Genomic DNA, 16,533 nt, shown 5'->3' with positions numbered 1-16,533 from the left:
TAATGACGAAAGCCAATAAACACGATTTTAAAAAATCAACTTCCTTGAAATTCATTTGTTTTATTGTTTTTAGGTAGTTCACAATAAAAATATCACAAAAACCCAGAAGGTGCGTTTCTTTACTGGGCAAGTGCTGAACCACATAGCGTCTCTGTACAGCTGGAAGGGGATTGTCGACGTGAGCCTGGAGAATGTCGAGGTACAGTCGTTTTTGGCTTTCTCTTGGCCTCACTGTTAGTGTGTGACACCCAGAGCCGGGAGACTGAAGAATCTACACATATGCCTGCCTTCAAAAAAGTCCCCCCATTTGATGTTTCTTTTGGCTTGTGGTTATGTTAATTCCCAACTTAGATGCAATATGATTAAAAAAAATTTTTTTTTTTTTACAATAAGATTTTTTTCTAATCTCTGAGGTATCATGATATTAAACTTTTTTTTTTAAATGAGAAAACCGTCATTCCCTTTAGCTGTGTGGCATCTGAGTTTTCCCTGCAGCTTGCACAGTAGACTTACAGGGTTGATCCCTGCTACCTCTCCCGCCTCACTTACCTCTCCTCTCCCATCCATTCTTTTCACACTTTTCCAGCAGTTGGAGTTTCAAAGCCTGTTGCTTCTACTTCAGGATCCTAAGTACCTAGGGAGTGTCAATTTCCTCACCTCCTGACATGTAGAGTTTACTTTGCAACAAGTGCTAAATTAGAACAGTTGCTTTCACATGGACCCAAAGCCAGTGTACTTTTTAATTCTCCTCATTTTGATTTTCCTCAAGGTGTTTCTTATTTATGTATGTATGTATGTATGTATGTATGTATGTATGTATGTATGGCTGTGTTGGGTCTTCGTTTCTCTGCGAGGGCTTTCTCTAGTTGCGGCAAGCGGGGGCCACTCTTCATCGCGGTGCATGGGCCTCTCACTGTCGTGGCCTCTCTTCTTGCGGAGCACAGGCTCCAGACGTGCAGGCTCAGCAATTGTGGCTCACAGGCCTAGTCGCTCCGCGGCATGTGGGATCTTCCCAGACCAGAGCTCGAACCCGTGTCCCCTGCATTGGCAGGCAGATTCTCAACCACTGCGCCACCAGGGAAGCCCCCTCTCAGGGTGTTTCTGAACATGGACTTGGCCAGAGTCATGAAGGCTCAGACTTCCTGTTAACTCTATGATAATTTACCTCTCAAGAGCCCACTATTTTACTTCCTTTTATCTCCACGACTTGCCTATGTCCTCTTGTTTTGGATACGTTTTGTATGTTCTATAACCAGGAAGCCTCAGGGGCTTAATAAAAACACTCCCCAAAGTGGAATTTTATTCAAAAGAGCAAGAGAAATTAAGTCATTCATAAGCTTGTTTAAAAATACAGGTTTAAACTTGCCCCTCTTAAGAGTGTTTTTTTTTTTTTTTGGCTATGCCGCATGGCTTGTGGGATCTTAGTTCCCTGACCAGGGATGGAAGCCGGGCCCAAGGCAGTGAAAGCGCCGAGTCCTAACCACTGGACCGCCAGGGAAGTCCCGAGTTTGTTTTTTTTTTTTTAATGGTTCTATTTTATAGGTGAGGACATTCAGAATCAGGGAATTAAGTGATGCTCTCATTACGGGTTACACTCTGGCGTCCAGACCCCATCCTGAAGCTCTCCTGGGGCCCATTAAGAGTTGCCTCATTAGAATGAAAGATGCCCCTATCACCTAGGACATTCTGAGGGATTTAGGAGCTCTTTGCCAGGAACTGGAGACGATGACCAAATATTTATTTCTTCTGTCGCAGTATCACAAAGCAGAAGCAAGAAAAAGCTTAGAAAAAATGTTCTATTTAAAGCATATGCTGTAAACAGAGAATCTTTAGTGCTGGGGATCCTGATACTGATGTGCTGTGCACTTCCTAACTCAGTGACGACTTCAGCTGTCTCATCCACAGTTTGCTCATTCGTGAGATGGGTGTCATCATGTCTGCCCTGCCAGACTCACAGGGCTGCTATAAGAATTACTGTGAAGTACTCGGAAACAATAACAAATGACATAAAACCTCAAGTTATCTGTAGTTTCTTGTTGTTCCAGCAACTCCCTGTTTGTTCAACTTTAAAAAGAACATTTTAAATTCAATTTATTTGAAGTAAAAAACAAATAAACAGAAAACCACAGTTGGCCCGTTTTTCCCACCCCCTTGACCCCCACTTCTGGCAGCCACTAATCTGCTCTCTGCATCTGTGAGCTTTTTAAAAAAATTGTTCTTGTGTTATTTATTTATTTTGTTTAGATTCCACATATAAGAGTATTTTAAAATTTTGATTGGTGTTTCTGTTTTTCTGTGGGGTTTTTTGTTTTTGAATTACACCAAATGTTCAATTTAAAATGTTTTCTAAGTTGCCATTAGGCATGTGATATTGTCCAGTTTTTACCCTGTAGTTGTTTGTAAGACTTCTGAACTTGGGATTTTCACTGAATTTCTTTGAAACCCTCGTAGACTTCTGCTGAAGACGCAGGGAAAACCATGGTGAGGGAGCTTGTTCATAACTTCCTGATGGATCTCTGCTGTTCGCTCAAGCATGGGATTAATTTTTATGACGCGTCTCTTGGTACCTTCGGCAGGTAAAGTGTAACGCCCGTGTGAATCCTGAGTGTGAGTTCTCAGAGATCATCACATATGTGACTTACAGTGGAAATCTGTTAAATAACGGAACTGTAGTGTGTTAGAACTAGCATTTTAGGCATTATCTGACTCATTTTAGGGATGAACTCAGAATAGGACCCAGAGGGCTCCTGTTCGTTGTGTGCCCTCGGGGCAGAGTCTCAGGGTAGCAGTTGACTCAGACACACAGTGTGAGGTATCTCACCCAGGAAGGTGCTGTGTGTGTTCACTCGGCAACTATGTGCCGGCTGGATCTGAGAATAATTCTGTTACATCCTCCTTCCCAGAGATGGGGTGCCCTCTCATGCCTCACCGCAGTCCTAGGTGGGTGCCATTGTTACCCCAGTTTTGCAGATGAGGAAAATGGGCCCACAGAGGGCAGGTCACTCACCCTGAAAGTGGCAGAGCTCAGACTGGAACCTAGGAGATCTGGTTCCCAGCCCACACTCGTGACAGCTACACAACCCTTGTCTCCTCGGGCACAGCTGCTGATGAGTTGGGATTTCAAAGTTTTGTTTTTACGTTTTATTTCATACTTCACCATTATGATAACATTTCATCAGTAAGGAAACAAAGTCCACAGCTAATGATTTAGATTATATTCTTTTGGACTTTCTCTTTAGAGTCATAGACCTATAATACATATCCACGTTATTAATTTTTAAACCAGAATGGCCTACTGTTAGATATATTGTTCATTAACCTGCTCTTTTCCCATTTGACAATTAAAAACACTGGACATATTTTCTGGTCATTGTGAATGACGCTTAGTTTTACCCCCTTGACATTTTATTATAAGGATAGAGATGGTTTGATTTGGTTTCAACCAGTCAGGAAATGACTGATCCCTCATAAAGGGATTAATTCGGTGGGAATTTTTTTCCCTGCTTGTGGCTTTGAACTTGTTTTGATTCTGTGATTATTATGAATTAACTTGCCATGTCATTCCTTTTAATTTTGTTTTGGTGATATTGTAGCTTTTCTCTCATCAGTGAGAGTAAGCTTGTTTTCTTGCTGAAATGTAAGAGCAGACTTCTTGAGTCTTAATATAACACCATGCTAAAAAGGCTTTTTTTCCCTATGAAGGAGACCCATAAAATAGATGATCATTTAATGAGCATATTGAATCAACTAGTGGTTGTGGGTGTGTTTAAATAAGCTATGGTTTATGTAAAATTTTTCAGCCATGGGCAAAAGACAAATGTTTGTGCTTAGGAGAGAGGAAGGGAGTTTTGTTTGTGGGGTGTTAATGGAAAGCTTTGAGAAAATTGAAGTGCCTCCTTTCCCAGTGGTCGTAAAGCTCCCTCATTTCCTGCAGGTCTCCGTGCAGATGTCGCCATGTCAGAGAGGCCTTCCCTGGCAGCCCTCTTCTGAGATAGTCCTTCCACTGTCACTGCCCTTTCGCCTGGCCCTTGCTTCTGATGGTGACTTATCACCATCTTGCATATTTATTTATTTGCTTGTTCATTACCCAATAGGCAAGAATTGGTGAGAACAGAGACCAGTCTGTTTTGAATCCCCAGATCCTACGACAGTGCCTGGCACATAGTAGGCATTGAAAGTGAGGCATGACAGTGTAGGCAAGGGTTGGCAAACTTCTCTCTAAAGGTCCAGATAGTAAGTATTTTAGGGTTGGTGTGCCATACAGTCCCTACTGTGGCCACTCAACCGTGCCATTGTGGCACCGAAGCAGCCATGCTGTAAATAAACAAATGGTATAACTGTGTTCCAATAAAGCTTTATTGACAAAGGCAGGTGGTGGGCCAGAGCTTGCTGAGCCTTACTGTGGAGGTTCAGAGAACAGTTTCTGGAGTGCCTCTGAGACCTCAGCGGTTACTACTCCTCTCTGCCAATGTTGCCTCATCTGTAAAAAGGAAATACAATTAGTGCCCACCTCAGAGTGAGGCAGTGTGTGGTAACTGCCTCGAGCAGTGTCTGGCACGTGTTGCAAACTCTAAATTAAATGCTATTCATTTTATTACATCATTGATTAAAATTGTGTGTGTGTGTAGTATTTTTGGCACTCTCCACAAATTTTTTTTTTTTAAGTTTCTAGGTAAACCTTTTTTTTTTTAATTTTTTAAATTTATTTTTGGCTGCGTCAGGTCTTAGTTGCGGCACGCAGGATCTTTCATTGCGGCACGCGGGCTTTTCTCTAGTTGCGGCGTGCGGGTTTTCTCTTCTCTAGTTGTGGTGCGGGCTCCAGGGCACGTGGACTCTGTAGTTTGCGACACGTGAGCCCTCTAGTTGAGGCATGCGAGCTCAGTAGTTGTGGCACGTGGGCTTAGTTGCCCCGTTACATGTGGGATCTAAGTTCCCTGACCAGGGATCGAACCCACGTCCACTGCATTGTAAGGCGGATTCTTTACCACTGGACCCCCAGGGAAGTCCCACTCTTTGCAAATTTAACATTCCATGCATATGAAAGCACAAACTATGTTTTGCTCATGATATTTTCCTATTAAGAATTCTAAGCTTTTTAAAGGATAGCTTTCTGATCAAAATTAATACTCTTTCTAATTCGAGTTTTGAAAAATTTTTATTGTCTGTAAAGTGTCATATTGCATCTTAGTTTTGGTCAGTTTATAAGGGGCTACAAAACGTGATGATCCCAGAAGCCATCAACATGACATGCCAATGAGGCAAATTTTGATTTTTTTCCGGGTATTATGACTTCCCAGGGACAAGCAGATATGAAAAGGCATCTTTTCTTAAAAGGTATCTGGGGGTAAAGCCTACTTGGCCATGTAGATCCTGGGCCAGGTGCTCCCTTTCTCCGAGTTTTAATGTCTGCGTTTTCCTGTTTTTATCATCTTCTTATATTTTTGAAAACTGCCCACTTTGGGACAAGTTTTGACTCTTTTCATACAGTAGATTATTCCCCCTATAATAGCTTCTTTCGGCTGTGAAGTGAAAGCGTAGGAGTTTGAAATTAGCTAGAAACAGAGGAAGCAGAAACCCGTAGAAGGACTCTGTGCCATCTGGTTGAGTTTTAGAAATAATTTTGTGGCACTCTGGACTGTGGCAATTTTTGAGCACTTCATGGGGAAAAAAACAATCTTTTTAAAAGAAAAATGCGTTCTCTGTATTTTTATACTTAGCGCACACATACATCTTTACATATGTGCTTTTTTTGTGTGTGGTTGGAGGAAAGCGGTCAGTAAAATCACAAAAGAAAATTTTAAAATTTCCTCTTCTTTAAAAGTCAGCTGGAACTCCAGGGAGGGAAGGAGAGGTGGGGAACAGGACAAGGCAGAGACTTTTTCAGCCACTCAGAAGTTGAGGAGTGAAGTTCAGGCCCTTTGGTGGAGAGTGGGAGCCCTACAGACCATGAAAACATCTCACTTTCTGCTGTGAGGGAAATTCACGAGAAATGGAATTTTCCCATCACTGTGTCACAGCCGTGTGTTTACTGAGCGGAGCTACCCCTGTCATCCTGAGCTCTCAGTGCTTTGTGAAAACTCCCTGCTCACCCCTCTCTGTTCTCTCTCTCTCTGGCAGAGGAGGAAACCTGACTCTCCTGCACTTCCTGCTGGGTTTGAAAACTGCAGCAGACGATGAGCTGGTCGCTGAACTTGTGGTGAACATCCTGAAAGTGTGCCCGGACTTACTGAACAAGTACTTCAAGGAAGTGACGTTCTCCTTTCTCCCAAGGGTGCAGTCCACTTGGTCCAGTAACATCAAGCTGCTAAACAAGGTGAAGGCCATGGGCGTTTCGACGTCTGCTAGATGGGGTCGTGGGCGGGTGGGTGTGAGGAGTTGGTAGCGGTGAGGGGTGAGGGGTGAGTGACGTTCTGATAAACTCTGCAGGATGAGGAACTTCTTTCAGCCGTTCTGCAGGGCATATTTTAGATGATGTTAATTTGGTGTCTTTATCCTCTAAGGACATTGTACTTTTCACTGAGCTGAATTTTGAGGTTTATGCTTTTGAATCTGTTGAGCCAGTTTCATCTTCTTCAACCAGATTTTGCTCAGAGTGAGATCTTGATGAGTTTCGGCACAGTTGGGCTGGAATTAGTGAAATGTCTGAACTGTACAATAGTTTTTAAAGATTGCCATTTCAAGTACTTAGAACAACTTGAAGTAAGCTGTGAATTGGTGGTCTGTTCAAGTGGATATGAGTTAATTTCCATCTGATCATGGGTGTCAACCTCCCCTTATCTACCAAAGGAAGTGCCTGCTTCAGATTCTTAGGCAGTACTGCCCGGCTCGCTTCACCTCTCTCTGTCTCTCTCTCTCTGTCTCTCTCTCGTCTCTCTCTCTCTGTCTCTCTGATTTATGGACTGCCTAATGGTGACACACCTGGGATTATTTTCTTGTGCCTTGACCTGGGCATGGGGTTACCTGTAAAACAAACTTTTATTCACGTATTCCCTCATTTTCCTTGAATGCCTGTGTGTGCGGTGGTCCCAGCGTGTATTTGGGTGTTTGCTTTTTTTTTCTTTTTATGGCCACACCACGTGGCTTGCGGGATCTTAGTTCCCTACCCGGGATCGAACTTGCACCCTTGGCAGTGAAAGCGCTGAGTCCCAGCCTTTGGACCACTGGGGAATTCCCTCCCAGCGTGTATTTGGGACAAGAAGGAGGCACTCTGCCCCCCACTTTGGTGACGGTATCCCTGTGGCCACCACCCCTGTCGGGAGCGGCCCTGATGCTGCTCTCCGGAGGGGCAGGGGCAGGTGCGCGGCCGTCGCAGGGCAGGATGGGAGCCCTTGCTTCTCTGCCTTCTAGCCTCATGGCCCTAGAGAAATTACTTAGCCTCATCGAGGTCCAGTTTTGTCACCTGTAAACATGTTTTATCTTGATATAAAATATCCCTACCCCAAAGAGTTGTCATGAAGTGTTGAAAAGATGACATACTTTGTTAGGTGCCTGCCAAGTGCAGTAACTGGTGAGTAAATAATCCGGTTGTGAGTTCTAGCAGTGACTTGTTTGCCATCAGAGGTTTTAAGAGGCTCCCCAGACCACAGACCAGGCTCTGCTTTGAAGGTCGCCGTCCCCAGTAACAGTCTCATGACCCGACTTGTCTCTAACAAGTGGATTTAGGGGTTAATATTCCAGACCTTGTTCCTTGTGGCGAGCCTTGGACCTTTATTACTGTAGTTGTTTCACTGCAGCAGCTTTACTGTTGGGTGCCTACAATCAAACAGACTCAGGCTTGAAAGCTAACCTCCGCCACCAGCTCATTCTCTTTTGTCCCTTCCCTAGATCTACGCTGCGCAGCCAGACATCTCCCGGGCGTTTCAGACCAGAGAGTTCATCCCGCTGCCTCGGCTCCTGGCAATGGTGATGGTGACCACCGTGCCCCTGGTGTGCAATAAGATCATGTTCACCCAAGCACTGAACGTGAGTGGGGACCCTGCTTCCAGACTCTCTCCCGCTCGCCCCAGGGGCCGTGCTGGGGACTGTGCCGAGAATACCGGCCTGCATGTATTGGTTCGTGTTTTGTCAGAGCCTCTGCGGCTTTCCATGTGTCCACTCGCCCGCGGACGGTGCCCTGGGGCCCGAGGCACATGCCTGCCCTGCTCCAGCACAGAGCCGGGACGGCAGGACCCCTCCATGGCTCTGGGCCTTCCCAAGGGTGGGAGGGGAAGTGTGCTCAGCTACAGCCTAATGTCATGTGTTCAAGTCTCATTACTTTAGGAACTCTGGATAGGGCAGGACTGAAGTTTGCCTAGCAAATCCTTTCTTTTGTGGTTTAAATGAATAGTGTTAAGTTTTCTGGGGAAGATTTACTTTGAGGACCAGCTGTTTCAGGAGTTTGGGGAGGACATGTCCAAGGAAAAGATAGATACTTCAAGTCCATGTCATTATTTATTATAAAGGTTCCCAAGTCCCATGAGAAACCACACTGTGAGGGACCCATGCATTTTTCACCGTAACTCATGGCCTTAGGTGGACAGCCATGAATTGTTGGCATACACGGGTCCTAGGCCAGCCAGCCCCTCCTAAACCCAGGTTGCCTCAAGACCCACCTGGGGAGGCCAGGTGTTCAGGGGAGTGCAGGGCCTGGGGTTTCCTCGGTGTGGGTGGAGTCCCCATCCTTCAGGCAGGCTGGGTAGTTATCTGAACACAGCAGGACCAGGGTCTGCCGCAGTGGGTCGGCTCCGGTGGTGATGGGGCAGTTACCGTAAATTGGCGAACACTCATTGGCCTGTGCGGTGGGATTGAGCATTTCTTGATACCCGTCCAGGGATTGTGCTGAGAGTGGCCAGGGGGCCGGGGGGAGGCGCTGGAGTGAAGAGGAAGAGGCCTGGGTGGGACCGGCCAGGAAGGCCTTTTGCTGTGGTTACCAAATCATAGAATCAAGGTTAGGACCCAGCTAGCTTACGCATCTGTTTTGTGAGAGACACAAGATATCTTATTCCAGGGACTTGCAAAGTAGAATTGAAAGGAAGGTGTCTGATGCCGCCTCTTCACGGGTAGAAGATAGTTTCAGTCTGGCCGGCTGCATTTACACTCCCCTTTGAGCCGACCCCGGTACATACCCCAGTCTGGATATAAAAGGCTGTCTCGCTCCCTGTCACGCTGTTTCAGGAGAGAGGGGTTGTGCCCCTAGGGGGTGTTCCATCCGCTGGGCGGGGCGGCCATGGGGCGGGGAGAGCACGTGGCCTCCTCTCCTGCCGAGGCTGCTGTCCTGTGCAGGCCCAGGGCCAGCGGAGGGGAGGCCACAGCTTCGCCTTCTCGTCAACGGCCCTTTCCGAGCTGTGACAGTGTGTTCGTACAAGTGACACCAGAGACAGGTGTGTCTGGGGGGTGGACTTAGGAGTGCGTGGGGTTTTTTAATGACGTTTTTCTTGTATTCTTTACGGTGTTATCTGCAGAGTTTTAATGGCGTACATTTTAGATTAGAAAGAAAAGAGTGAGCTTGTTTTAGAAACAGGAAACAGGAACGTGTTTAGAGACAGGGTCTCAGGCTGTTGACTGAGCTTTGCACTCCAAGCTGGTGGGTGTACGTGTTTACACTCGTTCGGGTCCTGCCTTTGAAGTGATGATGGGGTGGGAGTGGTTATTGGTTTAAGACATTTAATGTAGCGCTACTTTAGCGTACAACGTCCATGTAAAATGAGACGCCAGCCAGCTGGAGTGCTGGGGGCCTGGGGTGTTATTAAACTGAAGGCCCATCAGAAAACCTTCTTGTTTCTACCTGACTGTAAAGCTGCAGCATCCCAGCTGGTGCTCCCTGGACTTCTCTGTACTTGGGAGTCACCCGGGGCTGATGGCATTGGGCTGGGCTGGGCTGGGCCTGAGATCGAACGTGTCTCCCAAGTCCCAGGAGACGTCCTCGCTGCTGCTGGCCCAGGGACATACTGCCACCGGCCGGGGCCTAGCCTTTCCCCCTTTGTGGTAATAGCACAGGTTCTTGAACCTCTTCAGCGAGTGAGGATTTTGAAGGCCCTCCTGGCTGTCTGAATCCAGGTAGAGAGTCTGGATGTGGGAGGCCTGGGGTGGAGGCTGTGCGCCTAGAGGTGGCTGGCCGGACTCGGGTGTCTAGTGCCCTGGCCCGTCATCTCTCCACATGACGATAAGTGGAGAGGCCGGTCGGGTCCCGGTGGGATCTCGGCTGTTGTCGAGGCAGGTAATCTGTGGAGCCGAGTGGTGGTCAGGGAAGACTTTACCGAAAACAGACTGTGGAACAGCAGTTAAGAATAACCATCGGACGCCACCTTTAGTAACCGTGCTCCCGGCAACTGCTGAGGTCACATCTGCAGGAGGTGAAGCAGGCAGGGTCCCCGGGCCACCTCTGCACAGTGCAGAGGTCCGGCGGGCTCCTGGGGAGGGCCAGGGCCTGGGCGCTCTGTGTCCACCAGTGCGGCCCAAAGACACTTGTGGATTTACCTCTTTTTCTTCCCAGCTGGACAGCAAATCAGTGAAACACACAGCTTTATCCCTTATTTCCGTCATTTTGAAAAGAGCCTCAAAGACTGTCGACTACTGCCTGAATAAAGGGGCCTGGCAGGAGTCGGGCGTGTACACGGCCGCGATGATGGAGGACTTTGTGCGGCTCTTCAGAGAAGCCCTGAGCAAGGTAGGCCTGGGAGCCAGGCTTGGCCTTTGCTTACAGGGGTCACAGGCGAGCACACCAGAGGGGCCCAGAGGGCGGGTGCGAAGGAAGGGAAGGGGTTGGGGTGCTCCTGGGACTCCGGTCTCATCAGGACTGGGGCTGCAGTGACGGGTGGCCTGCTCCTTCCTCCCTGGGGCTCGGTCTGGTGAGCAGGGAGGCCAGGCGTCCGCAGACTGGGTGGGTGCCCGGAGGAGCCAAGGGCTTGCTGGGCTGGGTGCCCCCAGCCGGCCGTAAGGATGAGTTTCTTGGTTCCCAGTGTCTGGCTCCGGTGAACAAGTCTTCAGGGGTTTGTTTTAATGATCGGTGCTTGTGTTTTCACCAAATTCTTACAGTGTTCAGTTCTGGGAATTATACCCCAAAACAGAGCTCCCAGAGGCTGGGACCTCTTTCAGTCACACGCACACACTTGCACATGCTGGCCCCTCTCCTCTGTTCTTTGCTTCTCCTTGTTAGTAGGTTCAGTTCATTTGTTTCTCTTCCTTTTAACGTGACTGATTTTTTGTTTCTTTGTTTTCCCTTTTAGATTTTACCAGACCTGAATGCCATCGTGTGGGTCTGGCAGTCACTTAGGAAGCAGGAGACAGAACAGGATGACGAGAAAGCGAAGAAAAGGGGCAACAGGACCCCTGCTACCTGCGTGGCTCCCCAGAGCGGTGAGGGGCCTCTTCTGTTTGCAGATACCACTGACACAGGCAGCCTGGGCGCCTCCTGTCCAGAGGGGCTGGTCTAGAGGGACTTGTGAAGGCCTCTCTGGCTCTGAATGAATCCTGTGTCCTTCTTGGCTTAGGGAGAAGAATGAGCATGGCATTGTACATTGAGTTTTAACATCTGTTAGAAATGTGCCCAAGATTTATGCAAGCACTGTGTCTCTCTAAAAACTTGTATGATGAGTGCCACATGCTCTGGCCTTTCCTTGAGGGAGGTGGCCTCTCTTTTGTTCTGCGGATAGTGGTGGGCTACACGGTCCCCCTGGAAATAAGATGTGTTGACTCAGACCTTGTCACTGGTGAGGCGGTGGGTTTCACGTCTTATCTCTCTGTCCTCTTTCATCCTTGCGCGGCCCTGTAGGGTAGGCACTGCCGCGTGTCCCCATTTTTCAGACGAGGACGCTAAAGCACGGAGAGACAGAGTAGCTTTACCCTGTCCGAGATCACAGCGGTGAAATCGGGATTTAGACCCAGCCTGTTTGAGCACTTTTGACTTTTACCACGTTGACTCCTTAAATCTCGCTCCACGGGGATCTGTCTGCAGCCTCAGTGTTTCACATACAGTTGACTGTGATGGGTCACGGGTGGTTCGATGGCTCACTGATTGAGGACAGAGAGCAAGTGTGTTTCCTGATTCAAGCTGTTTAATTCTGTTTCAGATGATGCAGAAACCATTCTTCTGAAAGCCGTCCTGCTCCAGGTCATCTGCCTCTACCAGAAGGTGGTCCCGCACGTGGTCATGCAGTACAACTTTGACTTCAGCAAGCTCCTGAAAGGTGCGTCTCGAGGGATGGTGGGCGCCCCTCTCCTGGTGCTGCCAGCGGGGGTGAAGGAAGTGTGGGTAAACTGGAGCAGAGGCTCCGGAGCCGAGGACTGGGAAGGCTGCTGGGCATTGTGGCCGGCGCGTGTGATCCGCCAGCCGGGCTGTTTTCATCTGGACCAATGTTTTGTAAATAGCTGGTCTTCCTTAAGGAGATATCAGATGAACACTTGGCAGCATCAAGAGAGAAGGGAGAAGCCAGCCAGGCTGCGTTGCCTGCCGTGGGTGATCGACAGATGAGATTATGTGATGTTAATTCTAAAGCCTCTTTGCAAGGAAGAGGGGTGCAGAAATGAGAGCCCCTTAGAAGGAGGTCCCGTTCATGCACAGGCACTTCTGACATGGTTACTCATATTTTACCCAGTGAAGTTCAAACCACATCTTGTAAAAGTAACATTATGCTTGTCTGGCCACGTTTCCTTGATGGAAAAGTTTGTCTAATAAAACTGACTTTATAATTGGGCCTACGGAGGAAGACTTGCGGAAATATCATTCTTGGAATTTATATAAGCTACTGAAATAATCCTATTCAAAAAGCTGTAATTAACTTTTTGATGGTTTAAAGGCAAAAAGTTCTCTTGCTGTAAGAATATGAGATTTACTATAAAGTGCCCATTTAACATTTGGTACCACGTCCTTCCCAAGCAAAGGATTAACCCAGAAATCAGGCCAGAGGCTGAGGACCCCGTTTCAGACCCAGGTGGCCGCAGGCTGTGCACAAGATGCTTGCCGTCTAGGGAGCAAGGCCTGTGCCCCGCACCAGGGGTCACACTCACGAGAGACTGTACCTGGAGGGCAGTGTGCACTGGGGGCTTTGAGCTGTAGGAGGAGGTCACTGTGGGCCGAGTGCAGGGACGGGCAGACAGCACCCGCGCTCTTTGGTGAAGGACTTGGATAGACCTTGGGACGGGGGGATGTGTCAGTGAGGTGTGTGGGCAGGAGAGTGGGCACAGCCTGTGTGAGGGTGACCGCGGGACAAGGATGGGCGGAACCGCACGTCTTCCTGCCTAGTTCCCTGGACAGTTCCCTGTCCCGTCCTCGTGGCCAGGGCAGCAGTAGCTGGGCCCCCGCGCCTGCCCCCCACCCCCCGATGTCTCATCTGTCTTCCTCTTTCCCACCCGCAGGCGTCATCTCAGAGGAGGGCCTGCGTGAGGAGGTGCCTCTCACCTTGCAGCACCTTGTTCTCAAGGTGGCCCTGGCACTGCCCGCCAGCAAGTTTCTGTGGTTAAAGGCTCAGGTAGGAGGCCGTGACCCCACCTCTGTTGTTAGCTCACCTGCAGGCTTGTCGGCTTTCTGGCCTGGGAATTTCTAGCTGCATCAGAACCCTGACTGCTGGTTGCAACGGAAGACGTTGATGGTTCTCCTTTTAGAGAGAAGCCTCTAGAGCAGAGGCCAGGTCCTGATTTGTGAACCAGGAATCTCTTTGCTTTGCAAAGTAAGGTGCTTAGCTATCCTTACTGAAAATATATTATTGCTGGGTGTTGGGAGTTTTTGTACTTTTTTTCTCTTGACTCTTTGACATTTTTCTTGTCCTTTAAAAACCTTTTTGGAAATAAACAAAATACATTTCCTTCTCCTTTGTCCTCGTCCTGGAAGAACTTAAGACAGAGATGGGAATAGACACCAAGCCAGGAGAGGGTTGAGGCTGGTGGAAAAATCAGTAAAGATTGCTGGCGTTGTTTTCTGCGTCTTTGATAATGTCTTCTAGGATTTCTGGAGAACATAATGTTGAATCGTAAAGGGAACTCAAGGTGCGACAGATATTTACCTCTGTATTTAAACACAGGATGCCATGTCACTTCTATCCAAAGAGGGAAAACGACCAGGCCAAATTAAGCGTTGTCTGAATGTGTTTCTCAGTGGCTCAGATGACTTGTTTTAATGACTTACGTCTTCTATGAGCTCTTGTATGGAACCACTAGTGCGGAAACGTACACTGACACTTTCAGAGGTGATATTTCCAGAAAGGTAGAAGAACACCGTGGCACTGGGATCTCTGTGTTTCCCTAAGTCCTCTTTCTAAGGTTCCCCTGCCTCATAGTTGAGGATAGTTCTCACTGAGAACTTACTGAATGCCAGGCTCGGCACGAGTGTGCTATGTATCTCATTTATCACCACTTACAGACGAGACAGCTGGAGCTGAGTGGTTAGGAGACTTCCGTGGGGTCCCAGCCGTAAGTAGGGGATCCAGGATTGGACCCAGGCAGTGTTGCCCAGACCCTGCTCTCAACTTGACAGCCCCCGTGAGGTCGCTGCCAGGACCCCAGTGAGATGACGGATGAGTCTGGGGTGTTTAGTTTTTACCCCAGCTGAACTGGGCCACTGGGGTCTTGACGATTTAGTTGGAAAGGGAACAGAGGCCTCTTACCTTGAAAGAACTGGTATTAACATATTAGTTTATATCCCATGCTTCATTTTTTGCTCATAAGGTGGGTCTGCTGGGCTTTGTGAATAATAGCCCTCATGTGCTCAGACCAGGGCTGTGGGGACGCTCCAGGGAGACACAGATGCATCGGAGTCTGGGCTGGGAATCTGGAGCTCCATGTGTTCAAAGCCCAGAAGCCTTTGTTAAGAGGCTTGCTTATGTGTAAGGAACCAATTATATCAGCGCCGGCATCTTGCTGAAATGCAGCAAGCGTGGCGTTGGACGGAGTCAGGCAGCCCTGGGTGGTGTGTTTCCCCGCCAGCCACCCGCCACCAGCCAGTGCCGCGTCTGCGCCAGGGCTCCTGGGCTTGAGTCCCACCTCGGTCATTAAACAGCCGTTACCTCCTTGTGCCTCAGTGTCTGCACATGTGAAACGGGGGTGACGGTTGTCCCCACCGCAGGCTTGTTGGGAGGACAAAGTGAGTCAGCGTATGTGAAGCACCTGAAGGGCCCCCGTGCTTCCTGCTGTGACTGATGTTAACTACTGCTTTCGGGGGTGTGGGAGGAGCTCCTAATTCCTGAGGTTCCTCGTGTATAGCCTCCCGGCAGGCTTGCCAAGTGGTGGTTAAAATGAGATGAGATGAGAGGCCAGGAAGAACACTGGGCATGCAGTACCTGTTCGCTCAGCAAGCAGTGGCCTTTGTTACATTTATAATATTCTATTGTTCAAACTCCAGGAAGGCCCAGATGCAGAAATTATTGGAGGAAAGCGATCCGTGTTTTACTTACTGATGAAGATGTTTGTGACCAGTAGCCGTTCGCATCTCAAGTCATCAACCAAACTTCTGATCGTGAAGGTGAGCCTTTTCTACCAGTTCCTAGTTCTAGAAGCGTTTTGTACAATCTTCCTTATAGTAGATGCTTAGTCAACAGTTGTTGAATTAAGGATGTATTAGGACTGTTACAATTTAAAAACAGACGGTTTTATGGCAGTTTTAATGTATTCTGTCTTAACCTGGCTGTGTTCCCAAGAGGCAACCTGGTGAAATGGGAAAAGCGGGCACTTTGAAGTCCTTTTCCAAGATTTGAGTCCTGGTTCTGCCGTTCCTGGGTGGCACTGGACAAATTGCTTAACCTCTCTGAACTTAGTTTTCTCGTGGTGAACGGGAATAACAAAACTGTAGGATTGCAAGGGAGGTTACGTGTGATCAAATAGTAGGCCATGCCTGGCACATTCTAGACTCAGTAAACATTAGATTTCAGCCCTCTGGGGAACAATTTAATAGGCGACGCCTCTTCCCTCAGCCCCAGACTCAGCCCTTTCCAGGGCCCTGGCGATTGACCGCGGCCGTCACCCAGAGCACAGGTGTCACCAGAGTCAGCGGAAGGGAATGAGGAGTTTGTTGGCGTCTCTTCTTTCTTACACTTGAACTCACTTTCCAGGGCTATGTCAGGTCTTGCTGCAGCGCTAGGAAATCTAGTTCCTTGGTTCCACTGGGCAGCAGACATCCTGGTCAGGGCCGGGGCTGGGTGGGTTGCTAGAAAAATTACATTCATTGTATTTAGGGTACAGAGATTTTACCTTTGAAGTGCCAGTAGTCTTGCCACCCTTCAACCTTGCCTGAGCTGCTTGTAGGACGCGAAAGGTCCTCCTCTACAAGGTTGCGCAGGTGTGATTTCATGATCCCTCCCTGCATGTGGGTGGAATGGCACGTCGGGCTCTTCCTCAGAGCACTCTGTGCAGGGCTCGTGCCGAGGGGCTGCTGAGACCCCGAGTTCTGTCGTTGGGCCATTTGGGGATGTCATTTAACCAAGTCCTGCCTCATAACAAGTTCTGCTCCCTTAGAACAGAACTAAGGTGGTGCTTCTGGCCCAGGCCTGGGTCTTGAGAAGCCACATTGAGATGATTCAGCCTGACTGGGTCACTGTCTTGGAGAATTTCATGCAGGCTGAGGGTTGA

The 16,533-nt window shown here is 48.5% G+C and overlaps 1 protein-coding gene across 2 annotated transcripts in view; it reads left to right on the top strand.

Annotated features, from left to right (window-relative positions):
- URB1 (URB1 ribosome biogenesis homolog) overlaps positions 1–16,533 on the top strand; it is a 64,937-nt gene that overhangs the window by 13,055 nt on the left and 35,349 nt on the right. For both annotated transcript variants that reach the window (XM_068546970.1, XM_068546969.1), the window contains exons 7-15: positions 74–199; positions 2,452–2,576; positions 6,118–6,313; positions 7,825–7,962; positions 10,472–10,645; positions 11,205–11,334; positions 12,048–12,164; positions 13,333–13,445; positions 15,311–15,430. In XM_068546970.1, coding sequence (XP_068403071.1) covers positions 74–199; positions 2,452–2,576; positions 6,118–6,313; positions 7,825–7,962; positions 10,472–10,645; positions 11,205–11,334; positions 12,048–12,164; positions 13,333–13,445; positions 15,311–15,430 — 1,239 coding nt within the window. The remainder of the gene's footprint in view (positions 1–73; positions 200–2,451; positions 2,577–6,117; positions 6,314–7,824; positions 7,963–10,471; positions 10,646–11,204; positions 11,335–12,047; positions 12,165–13,332; positions 13,446–15,310; positions 15,431–16,533) is intronic.

This window comes from Eschrichtius robustus, chromosome 6, assembly GCF_028021215.1.
Source record: "Eschrichtius robustus isolate mEscRob2 chromosome 6, mEscRob2.pri, whole genome shotgun sequence".
Lineage (NCBI taxonomy): Eukaryota > Metazoa > Chordata > Mammalia > Artiodactyla > Eschrichtiidae > Eschrichtius > Eschrichtius robustus.
Note: the sequence above shows the minus strand (reverse complement) of the source record. Positions and strands in the feature narration are given on the sequence as shown.